Below are 23,336 nucleotides of genomic sequence, written 5' to 3'. Positions count from 1 at the left end.
GGGAAGGGCTCCTGGTGGGGAGAGGGGGTTTGGGGTGGGGGGGACGTGGCACCCGGTTTACAACAGCCCCTTGGGCAGTGGCTCTCCGGGGGCCAGACGGAGGCTTCGGTGTACCAGCAAGCCGAGGACGGGAAGACGGAGCTGTCACTCATGCACTTCGCCATCACCAACCCGGGCTGGCAGCCCCCACGCGAGAGCACGGCCTTCCTCGGCTTCCTCAAAGAGCAGGTCCAGCGGGACGGAGGGGCTGCTGGCCTCGCCCAGGGGGGCCTACTCCCCGAAAATGCCCTCTTTACGTCCATCCAGTCCTTACAATCTGAGTCAGAGGTATGTTCCCGGGAATAGGGGGTGTCGGGCTGGGCACGGGGTGCCAAGGCCCACCCTGTGCCTCTTCCTCCAGTCTGTCCTGTCCTTGCCCCTGGGGCCCAAGACGCAGAATCCCTGGGGGACCAGAAGGCCTCCCTTCTGCCCTGAGTCTCTTGGGTTTGGGGCTTGGGGCCACCCCTGGGGTTGGCGGGGTGGGCTGCTCAGGGGATGCTCCCAGCTTACTGGGAGGCTTCTGCCGACTCCCCCCACCCCTCTTTCCTAGCCACTGAGCCTCATTGCAAACGTGGTGGCCAGCTCCTCCTGCCGGGGCCCCCCGCTACCCCGAGACCTGCAGAGCTCCCGCCACAGGGCCGACGTGGCCTCTGCCCTGCGCTCCTTCTCCCCACTGCAGTCCGGGCAGGTGCCCACTGGCCGGGCCCCCGGTGCCATGACGAGCTCTGGGTGAGTAACCCTGTGAGGAGTCGGGGAGGCCACGGGGGTAACCCAGACAGGGCCCAGGACAGGTGGGACGCAGCAGGTGACCGCGGTCTGTCTATGCCGGGATGGACAGGGTGGATGCCAGGACGGCCAGCTCCGGGAGCAGTGTGTGGGAAGGCCAGCTGCAGAGCTTGGTGCTGTCAGAGTACGCGTCCACCGAGATGAGCCTGCACGCCCTCTACATGCATCAGGTGAGGGGGGGGCGCACCCCAGAGAGCGTGGCAGGAGGATGGGTGGGCAGCCCTGCACCTCCCTCCGTTTGTCAGCCCTGCAGTCTCCGTCCCCCCAGAGAGTCCCTGTGGCCTCTTTTAGCTGGTGACTGCAGGCAGGTTCTGTCCTTCCCGGGTGCCCTGCCAAGAACTGCTTCCCCCAGGCCCCTCCATGGTCCCTGGCCCTGTTCTTGTCTGCTTGTCCCTTGACCTTGCTTTTTTTTTTTTTTTTTTTGTGGAATGGGGGGTGGACTTCAGGCCTGACAGGTTCGGGACATGAGCTGTGCGGCAGGGGGCCAGCCCCGGCCTTCCTCTGGCCATCCTAGGGGAAGGTCTCTCTCCCAGCCCCTGTCTCTTGTCCTAGCATTGAGCAGAGACTGTCCGACAGACTGGATGTATCCCTCTGATGTGTTTCCTTGTTCATCTCACACACAGACGCCTCCCAGGACTGGGCCTTGTGGCTCCTTTATTTTCTGTTCTATGCCAGCACCCAAGAGTGTCCGGAAGTCAGAATAGCAACTTTTTCTTTTTTTTTAGGGGGTGCAATGCAGGTGGTTATACATTTTGCAGTGCTCAGAGCTTACTCCTGGCTCTACGTTCAGGGATCACTCCTGGTGGAACTTAGGGGGAAACCAAACGTGGGGTGCCAGGGGTTGACCCTGGTTTAGCCGTATATACCAGGCATGTGCCCTACCTGCTGTACTTTCTCTTCCGGCCCCCACAATTTGTTCTTGAATCAAATGGCCATCAAGTGGGAGTCTCTGTTCAAGCTTGTTCCAGGGATCCACTAAGAGTTTTACTTGGAGGGGGCTGGAGCAGGGAGAATGTTTGCCTTAACACAGGGTCAACCCAGATTTGATCCCCGGCATCCCATATGTCCCCAAGCATCGTCAGGAGTGATTCCTGAGCACAGCTCCAGGAGTAACCCCTGCGTATCGCCATGTGTGGCCCACCCCCCACCCCCCCCCCAAAAAAAGAAAAAGAATTTCTCCCAAAGAACAGCCAGTGTGTGCTCTGCACTGCAGCTCCCTAGGGCCTCTCGGTCAGGAACTCTGGGTGGGGCGGTCTTAAGTGGGGACTGGTCGATGGTGTGGTGGGGCCCAGCTATCTCCAATGAGCACCTGACACCCTTCCACTTGCAATTGATGGAGCTCCTGCCCCCCCGCCCCTCCCCCCAGCTCCACAAGCAGCAGTCCCAGGCTGAACCTGAGCGCCATGTGTGGCACCGTCGGGAGAGCGACGAGAGTGGCGAGAGCGCCCCGGAAGAAGGAGGAGAGGGTGGCCGGGCCCCCCAGCCCATCCCCCGCTCGGCCAGCTACCCCTGCACTGCGCCCCGGCCCGGAGCCCCTGAGACCACCGCCCTGCAGGGGGGTTTCCAGAGGCGCTATGGGGGCATCACAGGTAATCTAGTTGGACCGATCCAGGCCTTGCGGGATGAGACATCGCGGAAGGGGGCAGGGGGGAGCCCAGCAGCCCCCCAGAACCACACTTCCTGTCTCTGCTCTGGCTGAGGGCGCCAGCCTTGTCTCCCCAGATCCTGGCACAGTACCCCGAGCACCCTCTCACTTTTCCCGGCTGCCCCTCGGAGGGTGGGCGGAAGATGGCCAGTCTGCAGCGCGGCACCCCGAGCCTGTGCCAGAGGAGGGCTCGGAGGATGAGCTCCCCCCACAGGTGCACAAGGTACGGACCCCTCCCCAGCCCCCAATGTTCCGCGCCCCTGGGCGGGAGCCGACCCACTCCTCCCTTCCATCCTGGTCGCCAACTCTGTTCCTTGCTGGGCCGCAGAGTTGAGGCCTGGCGCCCAGCCACACTGCTCTCTCCACAGGTATAGACAAGGCTGAAGGGGGCCCCTGTCCCCCCCCGGATGGAGATCGCCGGTGCCCTGCCATCCCGCCCACCCACCACGGAGGGCTCCTCAGAGTGTTGCCTGGAGTGTGGTGTGTTTTATGTGTTCTGTGCCTGGCCAAGGGAGGTGCCAACCATGGGCTTGTCGCAGCCCCAGGAGAGGACCTAGGGGCCTACGGGGTCAGGGCAACACGGGACCTGCGCTGAGGAACCAGGATCCTCCCCACCCCTACCCCCGCCTGGCGGCTCAGAGTGTGGTGCTAGAACCTGGTCCCCAGCCCAGCCCCAAGTACTGCCACCTTCTTTGCGCCCACCCCTGCAAGTCTCCCGAGGACTGCCCACGCCAGAAGCTGCCATGCAACGTAGGGGAGAACCTGTCTCACCTGTGGCGTGGGCACGTGAGGCCTGGCCCCTCGACTTGGGGGGTGCGCCCCGGCCGACCCTGGACAGATGAGCAGCTCAGGCTGTGGCCCTTACCTCACCCCCAGTTCTCTCCCGGTGCTGCAGCCTGTCCACCTCCCCGCGTCCCCGGGCATGGATGCGTTCCCGCTTCCGTTCTGTTCGCCGCACACCCCCGCTGCCTCCCACTCCGTTCTGTTGAGAGTTAGCTTGGGCCCTGCTTTGGGGTGCTGCCCCCCCCTCGGCTCCCAGCTCCCCTCGAGCTCTTACGTTTTGACACTAAGAATGAACGCCAACTAAGAAGTTGCAGACACAGAATGGAGAGCCTTGGCTGCCCTCTTTCCCTGCCCGCAGGAGGGGCCTCTGGGAAACTAAGAGGCCTTCCTAGTCCCCCAGCCCCCCAGTGCTGCTGCTTGTGCCCCATACCCCTGCGCCAGCCCAGGGGGCCCGCAGGCAGGGCTGACCTATGCCCTCTGCGGGTCAACCTCCCAGCAAGAGGGGTGGGGGGGTGTGACTGGACGCCTTGGCCTGGCCTAGGGGCTGCCGCGTTGCATGCCGGGCCCAGCTCCGGAGCCCTCCATGCCCTCCCCACCCCTGCTCAGGGCCGGCCGCGAGGGTGCGTGTGAACTGCGCTGCTGCTGGACCTCACCGCGGAGAGGGGTGGGGACCGTGTACAGCTTGAGAGCCCTTAATAAAAGAAGGGACTTTGACCGAGTCGTACCTCTTGTCTTGCTCGCGGCCCACGCTCCGCGCAACGTGTGTGTGTGTGTGTGTGTGTGTGTGTGTGTGTGTGTGTGTGTTTGAGTGTACGCGCGCGCATGCCTTTGCCAGGCCACTCTCCGGGGAACGTGTGTGTGTGTGTGTGTATGTGCGTGTGTGTGTGTGTGTGGCCGCACGCGCGCGCATGCCTTTGCCGGGAGGCGGGTAATCCCCCGCGGCGGGGGACCGGGGACTTGGGGGCCGGTCGCCAAGGACGGGATTTTCTGAGCCTAGCAGGGAGGGCCATTGCCTAGAGGTCAAAGTCTCCGGGGCCGGACGCGCGCGGTCAGATTTCGCGCCCGGCGCACGTGACCCGGCGGACGCAGCCCCACTATTTTGCCTTCCCCGCGTGTACCTTTTCCCCGCCCCCTCGAGGACGCTCGGCCAATGGGGATTCCGGAGTGGGGCCGCGGGGGCGGGGCGGGGGCGGGGCTCCGCCAGGGTATGCGGTGTCGGGGGCGTGGTCTGGGCGGGGCTCCGTCGCGGGGCGTGGCAGGGGCGTGGCAGGGGCGTGGCGGGAGCGTGGCTTTGCCTGGGATTGCGGCGCCGGCCCGGCGCGGAACATTCCTGCACGGCGGCCCTTGGCGGCGCGAGGGTCGGTCCGGCGCGGCGGGCGCGGGCAGGAAGGCGGAGACAAGGACGTGCCCCGCGTGAGTGCGTGCGTGCGTGCGGCGCGTGCGCGGAGCCAGTGGGCGCTGGGGCCGGCTCCACGTGCGGCGCGGCCCACGACCCCCGCGCCGGAGGGCCCCGCCGCTCCATGAGCCGAGGCACGTCGGCGCCGGCACCCCACCCCAAGCGGCCGGCTCCGATCCCCGGCCCCGCCGCGTCCGTGCGCCCGGCCGAAGGCCACGCATTGCCATGGTGACCGTGGGCAACTACTGCGAGGCCGAGGGGCCCCTGGCCCCGGCCTGGGCGCAGGGCGGCCTGACACCCTGCTTCTTCTACACGCTCGTGCCCTCGGCGCTCCTCGCGCTGGCAGCCCTGGCCTTGGTGCTGGCCCTGCCCTGCAAGCGTGGCCGAGAGCGGCTGGGCGGCCCTGACTCGCTGACTTGGGGAGCCGGGCCTCACTTCGCGCCCTACGTGGTGCAGCTGCTGCTGGCCACGCTTCAGATGGTGCTGCCCCTGGCCATCCTGGCCGGCCGCCTGGGCACGGCCCAGGGGGCCCCGCTGCCCGGCTACCTGCTGCAGGCCGCCGTGCTGGAGACGCTGGCCAGCTCCTGTGGCCTGGGGCTGCTCGTGGTGGACCGGAGACAGGCGCAGCAGAAGCTCGCCATGGGCATCTGGATCAAGTACCGCCACAACCCGGGCCTGCTGCTCCTCTGGACCGTGGCGTTTGCAGCCGAGAACTTGGCTCTGGTGTCCTGGAACAGTCCACAGTGGTGGTGGGCAAGGGTGGACGTGGGCCAGCAGGTGAGGGATGTGGGAGGGTCGCGGGGGGGAGAGGGCGGGGGGGGGGGGGCCGAGGAAGGGGGGGGATGGGGAGGTCCACACTCTCTTTGGGATGCCTGTTAAGAAAGGCCAGAAGGGCCCTGGCGCCTGTGGAGAGCTGATAGCCAGCTGCTAGGGAGTGTCTGCTGAGTCATGGTGGATTTGTTTGTTTTTTTTAAGCCTATTATACGCTGGGACCCTGAGGAGGACCTGGGAGTGTGCCCACGCCTGTCCCCAGCCCGGGGTTTGGGGCCCTCCTTGCTCCCCTGCCACCTGTTTGCTTCTAGGTCCGTTTTAGCCTGTGGGTGCTGCGGTATGTGGTGTCTGGAGGGCTGTTTGTCCTGGGGCTCTGGGCTCCTGGGCTCCGACCCCAGTCCTACACCTTGCGAGTCAATGAAGAAGATCGGGATGCAGAGCGGAGCCAGGTAACCCCCACCAACTCGCCGGCGCCGGGGTCTCTCCGGCTTCTATACTCTTTCTTTCCTGCCTTACCCTCATCGGCTTCTGCCCTGATTCATTTGGGGACACTCCTGGTAGCCTTTTCTGGCCCCCTCGGGGAGCATGCGTGAGGCCCAAGCTATCTGGAGGCTGCATCCCTGAGCCTTTCTGTAGAGCACCCAGGCTCCCAAACCGGTTGGTTATCCTTACTGTCCCCTCTGCAGAAGCAGAAGTACTCAGCACCCACCCAAAACAATCAATCACTGTTAATTCTTTCTTTAGTTAATTTCTTTAGTTAAGTGCTAGTGGCACCTGGCACTGCTCAGGGCTTATTCCTGACTCTGAGCCCAGGGGTCACTCCCAGCGGGGCTCAGGGGACCATGTGAGATGCTGGGGAACTAACCCGGGTCAGCTGCTGGCAAGGCAAGTGCCTTACCCACACTGTATTATCTGTGTGGCCCCATTAATCATTTTTAAGCCGCACCTTAAAGATACCCCCATCCTCACCCAGGCCCCAGTTCCAGAGCCCCCTGGGGGGTGTGGCCCACCTTAGGAAGCTTCTCCACTAAGGTCTGGGGGCTCCCTTTGATTTATGTCTGTGTTCCTTACCCCCATGCATTTCCCGAGTCTAGGCTCCCTCCACAGACAGGGCGTCCACCTGGCGGGACCTTGGCCGGAAGCTCGGCCTGCTGAGCGGTTACCTGTGGCCCCGGGGAAGCCCAGCTCTGCAGCTTGTCGTGCTCATCTGCCTGGGGCTCATGGGGCTGGACCGGGGACTCAATGTGTTGGTCCCGATATTCTACAGGGACATAGGTAAGTGCTCGGACCTGCCCAGCGCTTTGGTTCTTCATGGGACGGGGATGGGGGAGTGGATAGTGACTTGTGGCCAAAACCGGGATAGTCTCCTCCCAGGACTCTGGTCCTTTTTTTTTTTTTATGGAGTTTTTATTTATTTGGGGTGGGGTGGGGTGGAGGAGGTGTTTCACCTGGCGGCATTGGTGGCGCTAAGGGCTTACTTCTGACTCTCTGCTCGATGCCCAGGATTGAACCCAGATTGTCTGCGTGCAGGGCAAGCGCCTTACCCTCTGTTACCCTCTCTCGGGGCTGGAGCGATAACACAGCAGGTAGGGCGTTTGCCTTGCACGCAGCCAACATGGCCAACCCGAGTTCAATTCCTCCACCCCTCTCGGAGAGCCCAGCAAGCTACCGAGAGTATCTCGCCCGCCCGGCAGAGCCTGGCAAGCTCCCCGTGACATATTCGATATGCCAAAAACAGTAACAACAAGTCTCAGTTACTGGTGCCCACTCGAGCAAATCGATGAACAATGGGAGGACAGTGTTACAGTGCAGTGCTACCCTCTTGGGCCCCTCCGACTTTTTTTTTTTTTTTAGTCTTGTATCATTCTTTACAAAAGGAAACTGCTCCTTTTAACTTTACACCCACCCCATAACCCCAATTTCAAAACGTGCCATTTAATTGTCATGGTCATGGACATTTCCAAGATGAGACATGGGACATTTCTCTCCCATAGCTTCTGGTTTTCCTTTATTGAAGGAGTTTGGTCCAGCTGATGTCAGTGTATCCCTTCCAATAATCTTCACCCTCATCTTTGACTTCTGGAGGCATTTCCTCTGGTTCACTATCTTCATCTTCATTAAAAGCTGCTGCTACTGAAAGCGTTTCTGGAGCAAGAGTTGCAACTGTTTCTTTTAGGCTTCTCTGGAGCTTCTCGGTCTTGTCTTCTCCCACCTTTTCCGTCCACCATTTCCTGCCCCCCATCCTCTGACTTCTTTTCTCCACAGTGAACCAGCTGACGGAGAAAGCCCCTTGGCACACCCTGGCCCGGACGGTCAGCATGTACGTCTTCCTCAAGTTCCTGCAGGGCGGAGGCACGGGCAGTACAGGTATGAGGGGCGCCGACAACCCCCGCCCGCCCGCCCCCTGGGGAAACCCCTCACCCTGTGGGGGGGGTGCGCCAATTGATGCTTCCCCCCCGCCCCCCTCCCAGGCTTCGTGAGCAACCTGCGGACGTTCCTATGGATCCGGGTGCAGCAGTACACGTCGCGCCGGGTGGAGCTGCGCCTCTTCTCACACCTGCACGAGCTCTCGCTGCGCTGGCACCTGGGCCGGCGCACCGGGGAGGTGCTGCGCATCGTGGACCGGGGCACGTCCAGCGTCACGGGGCTGCTCAGGTGCCCCTTCCACCCACTCTGTGGGCGCGGGAGAGGGGCGGTGTCAGGACACTCGGCTCAGAGGCCACTTGGCCCCGGGCCTGGCCTTTTTCTCCTCTCTGTGTGGTTTTGGGACTGCCCCCCACCCCCCGCAATGGGGCCCAGGGGCTGCTCTCCGGGCACTGTGCAGGGAGCCCATCTGGGAGCTGAACCCTGGCTCCTGCTTCCAAAGCATCACTCTCGGCCCGCACAGCTACCTCCCAGGTTCTTCGGGGTTGTTTGTTTTTGGTTTTGGTTATTTTTTGTCCTTTTGGGTCACACCTGGCGATGCTCAGAGATTACTCCTGGCTCTGGACTTAGGAATTATTCCTGGTGATGCTCGGGGGACCCTATGGCATGTCAGGGATTGAAACCCTGGTCGGATGCAAGCAAGGCCCTACCCACTGTACTTTCTCGTTTCAGCCCCTTGTTTATATTATTTTTTATTGTTATTGGTTACATCCAGAGGTGCCCAGAGTTTACTCCTGGCTCTGTGCTCAGGGATCACTCCTGGATCACTCCAGGATGGTACATATGGAACCTATAAGGGCATGCAAGGCAAGAACTCTACCTGCTGTACTTTTGCTCCGGCCCCCTGGGTCAGCCTTGTGCAGGGCAAGTGCCCTGCCCACCGTACTACCACGTGGCCCTTTAGCACCGTAGCACTGTCCTCCCGTCCATTCATCGATTTGCTCGGGCGGGCACCAGTAATGTCTCCATTGTGAGACTTTTTGTTACTATGTTTGGCATATTGAATACATCATGGGTAGCTTGCCAGACTTTGCCTTATGGGCGAGATACTCTCGGTATCTTGCCGGGCTCTCCGAGAGGGGTGGAGAATTCGAAACTGGGTCGGCCACATGCAAAGCAAATGCCCTACCCACTGTGCTGTTACTCCGTGCCCTCTGTGGCCTTATCCTTTTTCATTTTAATTTTTATTTGGTTCTTGGATCACACCTGGCTATGCTCAGGGGTTACTGCTGACTCTGCACTCAGCAATTACTCCTGGCGGTGCTCAGGGGGTCCTGTGGAACACTGAACCTGGCAAGAGCCCTGTCTGCTGTGTTATATTTCTGGCCCCATAATTTTAAGACGGACATACACTTGCTGTTAGAGCAGCTTGGATGAGACAAACCAAGTATAAAGCTTTCTGGATTTCGCTTCTCCAGTGTCCCATCCCCTGAGTACATTGGCTTCTGCCTTTTTACCTATTTTCACTGACGCGGGCGGACTCAGAACCCATGTGGGATGGTGAGGCTTTTCCCACACCAGAAGGGTTGCGACCTCGGTGACCATCCCTTCCCCGGGTGATGCTCATAGCCCCCAGGCTTGTTGGAAAGAGCATGAGCTTGTCCCGGGTCATGCTGTGACGACCCTTGAGATCATCCCCACTCCGGGAGGCAGTGAGCTTGCTTCCAGATTGTTGCTTTTGCACACTAAACCCTCCGCCCAGGGTTCTGGAGCACAGCTGGTAGAGCACTGGCCTTGCACTCTGCTGACTCAGATTGGGTTCCTGACACCCCAGAGGGTCTTGTGAGCCCCACCAGGAATGATTCTATCAACCCTGAGCACGACCAGCTGTGACCCCATCTCAAGACCAAAGAACAAAAAGAAACACACACACACACACACACACACACACACACACACACACACACACACACACACCTATCCCGCCCCACCCCACCCCCTTTACTGAAACTCCTAGCGGCTGAGCTGCTGGCTCCGTGACCTTGAGCTTGCTTTGTCCTTCGCCCTCCCCTCCTAGCTACCTGGTGTTCAATGTCCTCCCCACGCTGGCTGACATTGTCATCGGCATCGTCTACTTCAGCATGTTCTTCAACGCCTGGTTCGGCCTCATCGTGTTCCTCTGCATGAGCCTTTACCTCGGTGAGCGTCACACGCAGAGGGGCAACCTTCCCCTCCTCAGGCTCCAGGGAGTCCGGGGGTGGGGGTGGGGGGCTGGGGTGAGCGCTCCCCGACTCAGGGGACCCCCCTGCAGACCAGAAGGGGCTCCTGGTGCTGCTAGTATGAGAGACAGGGTGGGCGCTGGGGGTTGGGGGTGCAGCTCAACCTGGAGGTGCAGGATGAGTGGGTGTCCCCTGGGAGAACCCAGTCGGGGCACGAAGCGCGACTTCCGTCTGCCCCGAGGATTTGGGCAGTCTCCATAGATGTCACCGCCCAGCCCCTTCCCAGCTCGCTCTCAGGTTCATGGGGTCTCGGGGCCGTGATGAGGGGTGGAGGTAGTGGGCCCCCCTCCCCCCGTGGATGCGGCCAGTCTCAGATAGACACAGGTGGTCTGTGTTGGGCGGTGAGGGAGGGGAGGGTGGTGACGATGTCCGGAATTCCTCCGTTGCTCACAGCCTTGACCATCGTGGTCACGGAGTGGAGAACCAAGTTCCGGCGGGCAATGAACACGCAGGAGAACGCCACGCGGGCCCGCGCCGTGGACTCGCTGCTGAACTTCGAGACGGTAAGGGGGGGGGACGGGGCTGCGGGCATGGGCAGCGCCCAGGTGGGTCCGGCTCCAGCCGGGCTGAGGGGGGTGGTACGAGGGGACAGGGCCAAGCGAGGGGGAACCCAGAGGACAGGAGGGTTCGGGAGGGGGCCCGTGCTGCAGCCACGTGGCACATTGGGGTGTCACTCTGACAGGTGAAGTACTACAACGCAGAGGGCTACGAAGTGGAGCGTTACCGGGATGCCATCATCAAGTACCAGGTGAGGGCTGGCGCAGGGCAGCCCCTGGGCACAGGTGTGGGCCCTGGTCACAGGCTGTGTGCACGTGTGGTGTGTGTGTGTGTGTGTGTGTGTGTGTGTGTGTGTGTGTGTGTGTGTGTTTGGCGATCAGCCCCTGGGGAGCAGGTTTGGACCTGGGATGGGTGAGTGTGCATGTATACGTGTGTGCGTGTGTGTGCACATGCGTGTGACCTGCCTCCTTCCCTTGGTGAGCAGTATACGCATGTGTGTGTCAGTGTGTCCCCTGATGCGGGTTCCAACATCCTAGTTGGTGAGTGTGTGTGTGTCTGTATGTCTGTGCGTGTAAGCATGCATAGGTGACCTGCCTCCCTGTGATGGTGATGAGTGTATTTGTGTGTGGCAGTGTGGCCCCTGGGCGCAGGTTTGGGCCCTGTGTTGGTAAGTGTGCCCGTGTGTGTATGTTGTCTGTGCACATGTGCACGTGTGTATATGTACGTGTGTGTGAAATGTGCACGCACGTGTGTGCACAGGCATGTGTGTTTTGTGCACATCTGTGTGCACACGTGTGTATGACCTTTTCTTCCTCCCGTCTCTCGGGCCCCACAGGGTCTGGAGTGGAAGTCCAGCGCGTCCCTGGTTTTGCTGAATCAGACCCAGAACCTGGTGATCGGCCTCGGGCTGCTGGCTGGCTCCCTGCTCTGTGCCTACTTTGTCAGCGAGCAGAAGCTGCAGGTGAGGGCGATGTGGCAGGGTGAGAGGGGGTGGGGGGGACCGCGACTGGGTGACAGGAAGTGGGGCCGGGTGACAGGCTTCTCTCTCTCTGCTCCGCGCAGGTCGGGGACTTTGTGCTCTTTGGCACCTACATCATCCAGCTCTATATGCCCCTCAACTGGTTTGGCACCTACTACAGGTAAGCCCCACCCAGGGCCTCCCATGGGCTGGAGGGCGGGGCGGGGGGAGCAGGAGTGATTCCCCCCCACCCCACCCCCTCCTGCGTTTTCCTGCAGAATGATCCAGACCAATTTCATCGACATGGAGAACATGTTCGACCTGCTCAAGGAGGAGACAGAGGTGCGTGGGGCGCAAGGGATGAGGGTCTGTGGGCGCAGGAACCCCCCCCCACCCGTGGGTCTGGGGTCTCAGCATGCCACCCCCCGCTCCCCCACAGGTGAAGGACCTTCCTGGGGCAGGCCCGCTTCGCTTTAAGCAGGGCAAGATCGAGTTCGAGAACGTGCACTTCAGCTACAGCGACGGGTGAGTGCACCGGCCCGTCCCCCTGTCCCCTGCCCTCTGTGGGTGTCCCCGGCCACCCCACTCCCCGGGAAGAGGGCCCTGACCTGGGGGCGCAGTGGTGGTGGGCCTGCTCACTGCCCTTCCCCGCTCTTCCCGGCAGGCGGGAGACGCTGCGGGACGTGTCCTTCACCGTGATGCCGGGACAGACGCTGGCCCTGGTGAGCGGTGCCCAGACCTGTTGGGTGCCTGGTGCCCGTGGGAAGGGATGGAGAGCAGATCGAAGGGGCTGGGGGTGGGGGCACGCGGCCACCTCCCAGCCCCGCCACGCCCATCAGCGTTCTTCCCTTGTGCCCCTTGCCAGGTGGGCCCCTCGGGTGCGGGGAAGAGCACCATCCTGCGGCTGCTCTTCCGCTTCTACGACATCAGCGCCGGCTGCATCCGCATCGACGGGGAGGACATCTCACAGGTGAGGGAGGGGCGACGCCCCTCCTGCTGGGAGCTGGGGCGGGGGACCCCTCGGGCCATGCTAGGTGCTCACGGTGTGGGGGGGGGGGACATGCCTCCACCTGGTCTTTTCGCCCCACGCAGGTGACCCAGATCTCCCTCCGGTCTCACATCGGCGTCGTGCCTCAGGACACCGTCCTCTTCAACGATACCATCGCCGACAACATCCGCTACGGCCGCGTCACCGCTGGGGACCTGGAGGTGGAGGCGGCTGCTCAGGCCGCGGGCATCCACGAAGCCATCCTGGCCTTCCCGGACGGTGAGCCCCAGCCCTGCCACTGCCGAGCCCCGTCCCTCCCTCGGTCACCCTCCGCCCCTACCCCCCACGCCCCTCCGGGTGTCACTCAGTGTGGTCACTCTCCGTAGGGTACAAGACCCAGGTGGGCGAGCGGGGCCTGAAGCTGAGCGGCGGGGAGAAGCAGCGCGTGGCCATCGCGCGCACCATCCTCAAGGCCCCAGACATCATCCTGCTGGACGAGGTGCGGGCCAGGGACCCTTCCCTTGGGGGCGACCAGGGGGCCCCACTCCAACCCAGACAAGGCCCTTTTATTGGGAGGGTGGTACCAGTACCCACACCCAGTGACCGTTGCAGCGCCCAGCAGTGTCCAGCAGCACCTGCCGCGGTGGCAGCCAGTGCCAGGGATCAAACTCGGGGCCTCACGTGCCGCACCAGGCCCGCGCCCCCGAGCTGTCTCCCCGGCCCCAGCAAGATTCTGACTTGGCGGCTCCTGGAACATCAGAACCACCCTGTAGGCCTCCTCCCAGGAGCTGGGCTGGCTGGCTGACAGTGGCCGTTTGACCCAGAATCTCTCCACAGGCGACATCCGCGCTGGACACGTCGAATGAGAGGGCCATCCAGGCTTCTCTGGCCAAAGTCTGTGCCAACCGCACCACAATCATCGTGGCACACAGGTGTGGGGCGGGGTGGTGCAGGGGTGGGGGGCGCCTCTTCTTGGTGGGTCAGGGGCTGACTGGTCTCTGATCTCTTAGGCTCTCCACTGTGATCCATGCGGACCAGATCCTGGTCATCAAGGACGGCTGCATTGTGGAGCGCGGCCGGTAGGGACTTGGCATGGCCGGGGGGGGGGGCCGGGAACCAGCCAGGGCATGGGGGAGGGGGAGGCGTCCTTGCAGAGGACAGGCAGGCCGGCTGGACGCTCAGGCTTCTCTCCGTGCCCCAGACACGAGGCCCTGCTGTCACGAGGAGGGGTATACGCGGACATGTGGCAGCTACAGCAGCGGGGACAAGAAGACGCCTCCGAAGACCCCCAGACCCAGGCCCCGCCAACGTGACAGAAATGGGGCCACGTCCCTTGGCATGGAGCCGCGAGAGGGGAGAGGGGTGTGCGCATTTCGGGCCCCGTCTGGGGTTTGTGAGGCCCCAGGAAAGGGGCTCTCCAGGAAGCCCCGGGGGAGGGGAAATAAAAGAGAGGAGAGGACTGCCAGCCCGCGTGATGTGCTGCGGCCGCCGCCCGCTGTCCCCTGAGCACTCCAGACCCCAGCGGGACAAACACCACTGAGACGCCTTAGGAATGGTCAAGCTCCTTTATTCTTCCCAGGCCCTTTCCCTTGGGGGGGCAGGGGCGGCCCCCCTCTGCACCTCCCCATAAGTGGGGTGCCAGGGTAACGGCCTGGCCAGCCCCCTCAGTGGGCCCAACCAGTAAATAGCCACCATCCCCCGTGGCTCCGGGGGTCTCTGCTGTCCGCTCCACCAGCTCTGCTTCCTGAAGCTTCTCCCGAGGGGCCTCCCATGGTCGCCCGGTCTGGCCTGGGCCTCACTGCTGGCGCCGTGGGGCCTCCGTGGCCTGTGTACCCTAGAGGTGTGAGGGCCGCAGTCCTCCTCAGCCGAGCCTCCCTCCCCGCGCCCAGGGCCCTAGCACAGGCTGCAGTTGGACGGCTTCGAGCTGCGGCCCTGAGCCTGGAGCAAGGAGGGGGAGGGGGAGGAGGAGGAAGACAGGCTGTGAGGCCCAGGCCTCAGCCCAGAGGGCTCCCAGCGGCTCCCCCTCCCAGCCAGGGACCCCCGCGACCCCACCTACCTGCTGCTGTCGGTATTCCGCCTCGCTGGCTGACAGTGCCTGGGCTAAGGCTAAGTCTTCCTCCTCCTGAGAACTGGCCGGGAGGGAGAAAGGGGCAGTGGAGGGGGGCTCTGGTAGGCCCCTGGGGACACTGGCACCCCCAATACAGGAGGCAAGGAGGGCTCTATTGGGTGATGGGGCTGGAGCAGTAGCACAGCGGGTAGGGCATTTGCCTTGCATGCGGCCGACCCGGGTTCGATTCCCAGCATCCCATATGGTCCCCTGAGCACCACCAGGGCTAATTCCTGAGTGCATCGCCAGGTGTGACCCAAAAAGCCAAAAAAAAAAAAAAAAGTTCTACTAGGTGAAAACTGCTCAGAGGTCAAAGGTCACAGTTTAGAAACTCGACTTTGAGTCTTACTTCCTATGGCCTTGTTGTCTGACTGGAGAGCCCCACTTCCCACCCTCCCAACAGACCCACCATCTACACCCCCTCCCCCAGCATAGGTGGGTACCTAGGGACCTGAGGTTTTGCTTCTGCCAATGACAGCTCCAGGGCTCGCTGCAAAGCCTCGTCCTCACTCTGCAAAAGAAGGGCCGGGGGCCAGAGCGATAGTACTGTGGGTAGGACGTTCGCCTTGCATGTTGCCCGACCGATTTGAACCCAAGCATCCCACGTGATCCCTTGAGCAGGACCAAGAGTCACCCCAAAACATGACTAGGTGTGGCCAAAACCTGCCCCCACCACCCCCCAAAGGAAGACCAGTTGCCTCTGCCCCACTCACCAGGCCATTCTGCAGCGTGATCACTGGCGGGGCGGGTGGGGAGGTCTTGGCCGGGACCTGAGCCGTGACTCTGTGGCAGACATTCGGGAGATGGAGGTCAGAGAGTGGCGGAGCAAGAGGGAGACGAGAAGCGGGCGGGCCTACCTGCTGGGCGAGGTAGAGGCAGGCACGGTCCGACTCGGGCTGGGGATGGTGCTCGCCGAGGAAGACTGGCTTTGTGCCCTGGAGATGGCGGCGAGGCTGGCGGGGAGAGATACGGGTCACGCCACTGTGAGCCAGTGGCTTGCACGCTGCCCCCCCCCCCCCCCAGGTCTTATCCTGGAAGCTTGCCACACGTTTTCCTCCAAACGGCTAGAAAGTATGCACCTGACGTGGAGGCCGTAAGACTCCGAAAGCAAGGAGGCAGGCATGAAGCATCTCACCCTACCAGCACAAAGACTGAGCCGGCCCCTGAAGGGGTTATGGGCCAAAGGCCAACAGCAGAGGTCACATCACAATTACCCTGCCCTATTGGGGACACGTCCCTCCCCAGAGCACTCGTGGTCCAGTGGGTGCCGGTGCTTGATGCAGAAGTTCCGGCCGCAGCGATCACATGTCAGCTTCATCATTTCCCGCTGCCGGCAGCCAGCACGCTCACACTTATTGGTGAAGATCTGAGATGAAACCAGAAAAGTCAGTCTCAGCCGAGAGGCTGAGCCCCGCAGGTCTCCGTCCCGCCTGATGATGCTAAGAGGCAACCAGTGTCCCAGTGGGCCACGGCTGAGCCGCCAACGCTTACCTTACGCTTCTGCTGAGCTGGGTCTGAGCGACAGTCCCGATCAATGTGCTCCCCCACCGCTCGGTCGGGGGGCTCCCCTCTGGCCACAGGAACAGGCACATTACAAAGGGGGCAAACAGGCACCTGGATATCCTAGAATTAGGATAAGATGTAGGGTCAGTCTTAACTCACTCACAGCAACCAAGTCTTTGATCCTGTTTGGTTGGGGCAGTGCTCAGGGTTTACTCCTAGATCTGAGCTCAGGGATCATTCTTGGTGGTGCTCAGGGGGCTGTAGGGAGTGTGGGGAAATCAAACTCAGGCAGGATGAGCACAAGGCAAGCCCTTTATCCGCTGTATTATGTCTTTGAACCCCTTAAGTTTTTTGGTTTTGCTTTTGTTTTTTTGGTTTTCTTTTTTAGGGGGGAGGGAAAAGAGGGTCAGAACCCACACGAGGCGGTGCTCAGGGCTTACTCCTGACTACCGTGCTCAGGGATTTCTCCTGGTGGTGGGGGGGGTCAGGGGACCCTATGGAAGGTCCAAGTGAACCTGGGTCAGCCATGTGCAAGGCATGCGCCTTAATCCCTGGACCATCTCTCCAGCCCAAAACTCTTGATCGTGAATGAACCAGGATGGTCCACCGGCCCCCAAGCAAGCAAACAATATTTGCCCAGCACCTCTGCAGGACAATAAAGGCGAGGAGATGGAAAGTGGAGGGAATCTGAGATGTTGCCTACATCCCACCGCATGCACCCCCGCGCCGGGCACTACTCCCCCTCCCAGCCCCGGGACGCCCGCGCACCTTTTGGTAAGCCGAGCCACAGTGATGCTGAGCGTAGGCCACGTGGTCTGCGCAGAAGATGCCGGAGCAGGCATCGCACTTGAGCGGCAGGAAATCTGCAAGGAAACCGGGTCGGAGTGCAGGTCCGGCGGGGAACCTCGCCGTCCTGTGCGCGCTCCCTCAAGTCGCCCCCAACTCGGGACGCCCCGGGACGCCCCGGGTTGGGGGGAGGCAAACATCAGCCCCTTGGGGAAATCCGCGGTGCACCCCGCCGCCGCCGACACCGCCTCCCTGGCCACGCCCCCTGCGGCCACCGCCCCTAACTTGGAGCCCCACCCCGCCCCGCCCCTCCCCGGCACCAGCTCACCCGGGAGCCCGGTCGGCCCGCCCCGCCCCGCCCGCAGCGCCGAGCCCCCTCCACTGAGCGCCCCTCCCCGGGACCCCCCGCGCCGGCTCCGCCCCTCACCCAAGCGCTGACAGCTAGGCTCCGAACAGTGCGCCCCGAGGTCCGGAAACTCCATGGCCCGGAGGAGAGCGGGGGGTGGAGACAGAAGCGGAACGTCCCGAAGGCTCCGAGTCCGGAAGCGCGACCCCCGCACTCGGTGGGGGGGCCTCCCGCCCCGCCCCTTTTGCTCCCCCGCCCAGCCGAGGCGACCCGAACCTCAACGCTTCCCGGCCTGCGGCTCCTGCTCCTCCCCCCGCCACCCCGGAGCGCGCGGCGCGATGACGTCACCGCGCCGTGCGCAGGGGCGGGGTGACGGGAGGGAGGGGCGGGGCCGGAGCTACAGGCCCCGCCCCGCCTCCCCACAGTCGCTGCGGCTCCTCTGGGCATCCTGGGCGCGGGCTTAACTAGATACCTGCACTGGGCGTCTTGGAAGCGGGTTTATCTCCACGAAGGGCCCGGCGAGCGCCAGGAAGGAGTGTGCCCGGAGCTTTGGGGGTTGGGGGGGAGTGGAAGTTGATGGGGACCCTTCGGGTCGGTCCGTGGCCGGCTTCTCATCCTGCATCCTCTAGCCCAGATGGTGCCCATAAATTTCTCAAGGGCAGAATTCACTAATACTTGGAGCCAGAACAGCCGGTAGTGCGCTTGCCTTGCACGCAGCCGACCGGGATTCGATCCTTCGCATCCTCTGGCTCTTAGAGGAGTGATTTCTGAGTGCAGAGCCAGGAGTAACCCCTGAGCATCGCCAGGCGTGGCCTCAAAACAACAACAAAAATAAATTCACTTTTTGCAGACAACCCAGCAGGCTACCGAATGTATCCTGCCCGCACGGCAGAGTCTGGCAAACTCCCCGTGGCGTTCTTAATATGCCAAATACCAGTAATAATGATGGGTCTCATTCTCCTAACCCTGAAAGAGCATTTCTCAGGGCTAGGACGAAGGAGACATTACTGGTGTCTGCTCAATGCAATCGATGAACAACAGGATGATCGTGATCGTGATCACGCAGACGGGAGCCATAGTACAGCAAGTAGGGCGATTGTCTTGCTGGAACTGGTTCAATCACCAACGCTAAACTTCAGATTCTCCCTGAATTCCTGGCACCTCCACAGCTGATTTAAATCCTGGACCCGGTTCCAGCTTGGTACAAGACCTGCCTGTTGGTGCAAATTATTCCTTCGCTACATTTGGGGCTACATTTGGGAAATATTAGCCAAAATATTCTGAGTGTTTGTTGAATGGAACAGAGCAAAGGGAGGTCAGAGGTCAGACTATCTTGCATCACACATTGGATGTTCTTTTGGCTCTCACATTCTTTTGGCTCCCATACATAGGCTGTATTCTTCCCATGATTTGGGGCATGGGTGACTGGAGCAATAGTACGGTGGGTAGGGTGCTTTCCTTGCCTGGAGCTGACCTGGGTTTGATCCCTGGCACCCCGTATGGTACCCCAAGCCCACCAGCAGTGATCCCTGAGTGCAGAGCCAGGAGTAAGCCCTGAGCACCAACAGGTGTGGTTAAAAAAAAAAGAGGTGGCCTGGGGACAAGTGAAGAAGGAAATAAGGGCTGGTGCAAATGCTTTGCATGGAGGAGACCAGATTCCATTTCCACACAACACACACACACACACACACACACACACACACACACACACACACTGGTCTCCAGAGCACCACTGAGAGTCCCTCTTCACCCATACTTGCTGGGGAATGACCCCTGAACATCACTCAGTGTGGCCCCAACACAAACAGAAGAGAAACAAATACCCCGGCCTACCTTTAGGATGTGAAGATATGCACTTGCTCTCCCTCCCTCTTTTTTTTTTCTTTTTGGGCCACACCCAGCGATGCTCAGGGCTTACTCCTGGCTCTGCACTCAGGAATCACTCCTGGTGGTGCTTGGGGGACCATATGGGATTCTGGGAATTGAACCCAGGTCAGACGTGTGCAAGGCAAATGCCCTACCTGCTGTGCTATTGCTCTAGTCCCATCCCTCCATCTTTTTTCGGGTGTTTTTTTTTTCCATTTTTGTCTTTTTGAGCCATACCTGGTGATGCTCAAGGAATCACTCCTGGCTCTGTGCTCAGGAATCACTCCTGGCCAGTTCAGGGGACCATATTGGATGTCGGAGGTCAAATCAGGTCAGACATAGTCAAAGCAACTGCCCTATATGCTGTATTATCTCTTCAGCCACCCCTCTCCAATTTTTAACTGTTTCCCTCTGCATCTGCTTATCATAAGCTTTATAACTCTTAGGCAGTAAAAGTTAAAACCCTGGCATCTCAAGCAGCACCCCTCACCCCCTCTGTGCCCTGTTGCCTTGAGTTGGATAATCACATGCTAAAGCCCGACCAGTGTTCCTATGTCAGGGCATATGCAGGATATGTCGTGAGGACGAAAGTCAGCTCCGTCTGGAGTGAATATCACCATGCCACTTTGGACAGTCCTTCCAGACGACCCAAGCAAATTCGCTTAACCCCTTCCTTCACTCAATACCAGCTTAAATGACCTTCCACTGTCCTGTGACTGGATTTGTGTAAGACCAGTGTGTATGGTGCCAGAGCTGGAGTGCATAGTTTACATACGGGGCGGGGGTGGAAGTTTCCATCCTTGTTACCACACGACCACTGGGAGATACCGTGACAATGAAATAGGAGTAGCCCCTGAGCACCATCATAGGAATCTTCCCTCAAAGAGACAGAAGTGGGGAGTGGGAGTGTGCTTTCATCCCTGTAAAGCACAGAAGAGTGAGTTAGCTCTGATCTTCCATGTTTTGGGGACTGTCTGTGGGGTTGACAACTCCTTTCTCTGCACCTTGTGGTGGTGGTTCAAAGCTTTTAGTTCAGCCCTGGGCAGAAATACTAAGACTGGACTTACAGGTGGGAAACCAACACTTTTTTGCCAGCACCATCTGCTTTTTTGGAAGCCGAAGTCGGCAATGTGGCAAGCAGATGTGACGTGGGGGTTCCAGAAGCTGCCGCTACATTTGGCCAATATGACACTTTCGCAGGATTTTGAAAGCCAGGCCAAGAGAATCTGGGTTCCTAATACAGTCGAGCTTGGAACAGAGAAAGTGACGGGGTGGACAGCTGCCAAAGTCCCAGGTCGTACTGGCTGTGGGTTGGACAGCCAGATGCAGGCTGAGGTGACACTCTGGGATCAGACTGTGGGGCTGGAATCCATCTGAGATGGAGCGCATACAGATTGCTTGGAGTCACCTCCCAAAGTCAACAACCCCAAACCCCACATCCCAACACACACACACACACACACACACACACACACACACGGCTGGTTGTTGACTGTGCTGGTTTCACTTTTTCTCTTGGGCCCTTCGGAGTCATTGCAATAGCTTCTGAAGACATCAGAGGTTTGGTTTTGGGGTTTTGGTTTTTTGGGCCACATCTGGCACCTGGTGATGCTCAGGGCTTACTCCTGGCTCTGAGCTCAAGAATCATTCCTTGGGGTGGAAAATGGGCACTGGTGGACGGATGGGTGTTTGATCATTGTACAATTGAAACCCAAGCACAAAAATTTGTAAATCTACAACTGTACCTCATGGTGTTTCACTAATAAAAATTAAAAAAAAAAAAGAATCATTCCTTTCATGGTTTGGAGGACCACAAAGGATACTAGGGATCAAACCTGGGTCAGCCATGTGCAAGGAAAGCACCCTACCTACTGTCTGCCTGTGCTCGAATCTCTGGCCACACCCTACAATCAGGCTAAGGATGTGCAGGGGACTCAGCCAAGTGCACACCTAGAGGCTCCTCAGACCTGGATTCAACTTTTAGCCCACCCTTTTTTTTTTCTTTTTGGGTCACACCCGGCGACACTCAGGGGTTACTTCTGACTCTGCACTCAGGAATTATTCCTGGCAGTGCTCGGGGGACCATATGGGATGCTGGGAATCGAACCCGGGTCATCCGCATGCAAGGCAAACGCCCTACCCGCTATGCTATTGCTCCAGCCTCTAGCCCACCCTTTAGAAAGAACGGTTGTTGAGGAAATAGTACAGTGGGTAAGGCTTTTGCCTTGCATAGAGCCCACCCCGGGTCGATCCCCAGCATCCCATAGGGTCCCCTGATCACCACCAGGAATAATTCTTTGGCAGAGCCAAGAGCATCACCAGGTGTAGGCCCCAAAAGCTAAAAATGTAAGAAGAAAGAATAGTTGTTGAAGAGCTTGTCATTTGTACCCTTCAAGACTCCTCCTCCGTGAAGTCCACTGAAACCCAGCATTGGGACATGAGATTTAAACTTAGGAAATTGGGCTGGAGACATAGCACAGTGGCAAAGATACTTGCATTGCAAACAGTCAAACCAGGTTGGATCCCTGATACCCCATAAGGTCCCCCCAACCCCTCCAGGATTGAACCCTGGGAGCAGGGCCAGAGATAGTCCTGAGTACAGACAGTGTGGCCTTCCAAACCAAAAATAAATAAACTTAGGAAATTGAAAAACTGCTAATATTTGACTTCCCTTTTTCTTTAAACGTAAAAGCACAATTTAGGGCTGAGAGCATGACTCAGCAGAAGAGCAACTGCCTGGCATGTGGGAGGCCCTGGATTCGATCCGTGACACACTCTACAGTACAAAACAAGGACTGGAGAGATTTACGGAGGTTCAGGCGCTTGGCTGGCATGCAGCCCACCCTGGTTCAAATCAGGTTCCCCCCCACACACACACACACACACCTCCCCAGCTCTAACTAGGATCACTCGTGAGCACAGAGCCAGGAATAGCCTCTGAGCACCTTGGGCAGTCAGGTGTGGCCTCAAGATAAAGCCAAATCACCTGGGCCAGAGAGAGGGTTCCAGGACTGAGCGCAGCAAGCCTGGCAGATGGGAGGCCCAGATTCAATCCTCAGCACTGCACGGGCCCCCAGAACTTTCCAAGGGCGGCCTCTGAGCACAGCTGGGCACCACACCCGATCTGAGAGCTGAGAGAAGCTCCCAAACACTGCTGGGTGTGGCCCCAAAATCAAATGAAACAAAAACACTACTTCATGTGGTTTGATCCAATGTATACAGCCTGTGTCACAGGCCAGAATTGTTCTCTTCTGACCTTTTCGGGCTGGGGACTGCGCAGCCTGTGGGTTGGGTAACGCTTTCAAAATCCTGTGGTCTGGCACATATGCTGCCGGAACCCATGTGCTGCTTGCACCCACGTGGCCGACCACATGTGTCACCTGCATCTCCCCTCTTGAGATGTGGACTTTCATGCTTTCGTGTTTAGTGCTGGGATGTGTGTAGGGGCTCTCTCCATCCTTGGAGAAGCCCGGGTTCTCTCTTGAGTACGTTACTCTCCACTCTCACACACTCTCTCTCCCTCCTTCCCTTCAAAACCTCCAAATAAAATCTGTTTTATGTAAAAAAAAAAAAATCCTGTGGTCTGGCTCTGAGATATAAGATATGAGAGGATTTCTAGTTCCTTCTAGTTGGCTACAAGAGGGCACAAGCCGGTCTGCCCAAAGCCTGTCTTTCTACCAGTGATATTAGAAATATTCAAATGGGTGGGCCAGACGTTTGCCTTGCATATGACCAACCCAGGTTCAATCCCCGGCATCCCATATGGTCCCCCAAGTACCGCCAGGAGTAATTCCTGAGTGCAGAGCCAGGAGAACCCCTGAGCATTGCTGAGTGTGACCCAAAAAGCAAAATTAAATAATTTTTTAAAATATTCAAATGGGGCAGCCAGAGTCATAGTACAGCCAGACTCATAGTATAGCTTGCACTGCATGTGGCTAACCCGGGTTCAATCCCCAGCATTCCATCTGATCCCGTGAGCCCAACCAGGCATGTTCCCTGAGTGCAGAACCAGGAGTCAGACCTGAGCATCACTGGTGTGGCCAAAAAACAACCAAAAGATCCTAATAGCCCTTGGTAGAAAGACACTTCCCCATCCTAAACTATCCTCAGCCTGCTGGCCTTTGGAGCTCAGGCACGAAGACAAAGCAAACAGTGTTTGGACGTTTGGTTTAAAGTCTACACACCATGGGGCCAGAGCAGGAGTACAGCTGACCTGGGGCT

At 59.6% G+C, this 23,336-nt stretch overlaps 3 protein-coding genes across 5 annotated transcripts in view; 2 read left to right on the top strand and 1 right to left on the bottom strand.

Moving 5' to 3' along the window:
• The window catches only part of ATG9A (autophagy related 9A), a 173,259-nt gene that overhangs the window by 5,631 nt on the left and 144,292 nt on the right, over positions 1-23,336 (top strand). The window contains exons 9-14 of one of the 2 annotated variants that reach the window (XR_008792084.1): positions 79-327; positions 590-768; positions 878-995; positions 2,192-2,414; positions 2,548-2,693; positions 2,839-2,954. Coding sequence is in view for 1 of the 2 variants with exons in the window: in XM_056111694.1 (XP_055967669.1) it covers positions 79-327; positions 590-768; positions 878-995; positions 2,192-2,414; positions 2,548-2,693; positions 2,839-2,844 (921 nt within the window). In the remaining variant the exon portion in view is untranslated. Of the gene's footprint in view, positions 1-78; positions 328-589; positions 769-877; positions 996-2,191; positions 2,415-2,547; positions 2,694-2,838; positions 3,926-23,336 lie in introns of those variants that run through there. The other variant, XM_056111694.1, reaches the window with a different exon arrangement.
• Positions 4,554-13,940, top strand: ABCB6 (ATP binding cassette subfamily B member 6 (Langereis blood group)). The gene is made up of 19 exons (XM_056111693.1): positions 4,554-5,426; positions 5,732-5,869; positions 6,515-6,695; positions 7,686-7,787; positions 7,892-8,075; positions 9,862-9,983; positions 10,457-10,566; positions 10,746-10,811; positions 11,397-11,522; positions 11,624-11,700; positions 11,798-11,861; positions 11,959-12,044; positions 12,184-12,241; positions 12,385-12,489; positions 12,612-12,786; positions 12,894-13,006; positions 13,345-13,439; positions 13,518-13,586; positions 13,709-13,940. The coding sequence occupies exons 1-19, from the start codon at positions 4,875-4,877 to the stop codon at positions 13,818-13,820; spliced, it is 2,535 nt and encodes an 844-aa protein (XP_055967668.1). The 5' UTR covers positions 4,554-4,874; the 3' UTR covers positions 13,821-13,940.
• On the bottom strand, positions 14,078-17,556 carry ZFAND2B (zinc finger AN1-type containing 2B). Of its 2 annotated transcripts, none has more exons than XM_056111719.1 (9): positions 17,331-17,556; positions 16,886-16,980; positions 16,106-16,237; positions 15,829-15,980; positions 15,472-15,567; positions 15,328-15,397; positions 15,058-15,125; positions 14,564-14,636; positions 14,078-14,445 (listed from the first exon to the last, which is right to left on the bottom strand). In XM_056111719.1, the coding sequence occupies exons 1-9, from the start codon at positions 17,383-17,385 to the stop codon at positions 14,401-14,403; spliced, it is 786 nt and encodes a 261-aa protein (XP_055967694.1). In that variant the 5' UTR covers positions 17,386-17,556; the 3' UTR covers positions 14,078-14,400. The 2 variants fall into 2 exon arrangements, with proteins under 2 accessions (XP_055967694.1, XP_055967693.1); XM_056111718.1 differs by having other exon boundaries at positions 14,080-14,439; positions 14,555-14,636.

This window comes from Sorex fumeus, unplaced genomic scaffold (genome assembly GCF_029834395.1).
Source record: "Sorex fumeus unplaced genomic scaffold, SorFum_2.1 ptg000014l, whole genome shotgun sequence".
In the NCBI taxonomy this organism is placed as follows: domain Eukaryota; kingdom Metazoa; phylum Chordata; class Mammalia; order Eulipotyphla; family Soricidae; genus Sorex; species Sorex fumeus.
Note: the sequence above shows the minus strand (reverse complement) of the source record. Positions and strands in the feature narration are given on the sequence as shown.

Coding starts and splice junctions, on each gene's coding strand:
- ABCB6 (XM_056111693.1), top strand. CDS start 4,875: ATGGTGACCGTGGGCAACTACTGCGAGGCCGAGGGGCCCCTGGCCCCG. Junction 5,427..5,731: donor GGGTGGACGTGGGCCAGCAG/GTGAGGGATGTG, acceptor GTTTGCTTCTAG/GTCCGTTTTAGCCTGTGGGT. Junction 12,242..12,384: donor CGGGACAGACGCTGGCCCTG/GTGAGCGGTGCC, acceptor GCCCCTTGCCAG/GTGGGCCCCTCGGGTGCGGG.
- ZFAND2B (XM_056111718.1), bottom strand. CDS start 17,385: ATGGAGTTTCCGGACCTCGGGGCGCACTGTTCGGAGCCTAGCTGTCAG. Junction 15,126..15,327: donor TCACGCTGCAGAATGGCCTG/GTGAGTGGGGCA, acceptor CTTCTTTTGCAG/AGTGAGGACGAGGCTTTGCA. Junction 14,637..15,057: donor GCAAAACCTCAGGTCCCTAG/GTACCCACCTAT, acceptor CCTCCCGGCCAG/TTCTCAGGAGGAGGAAGACT.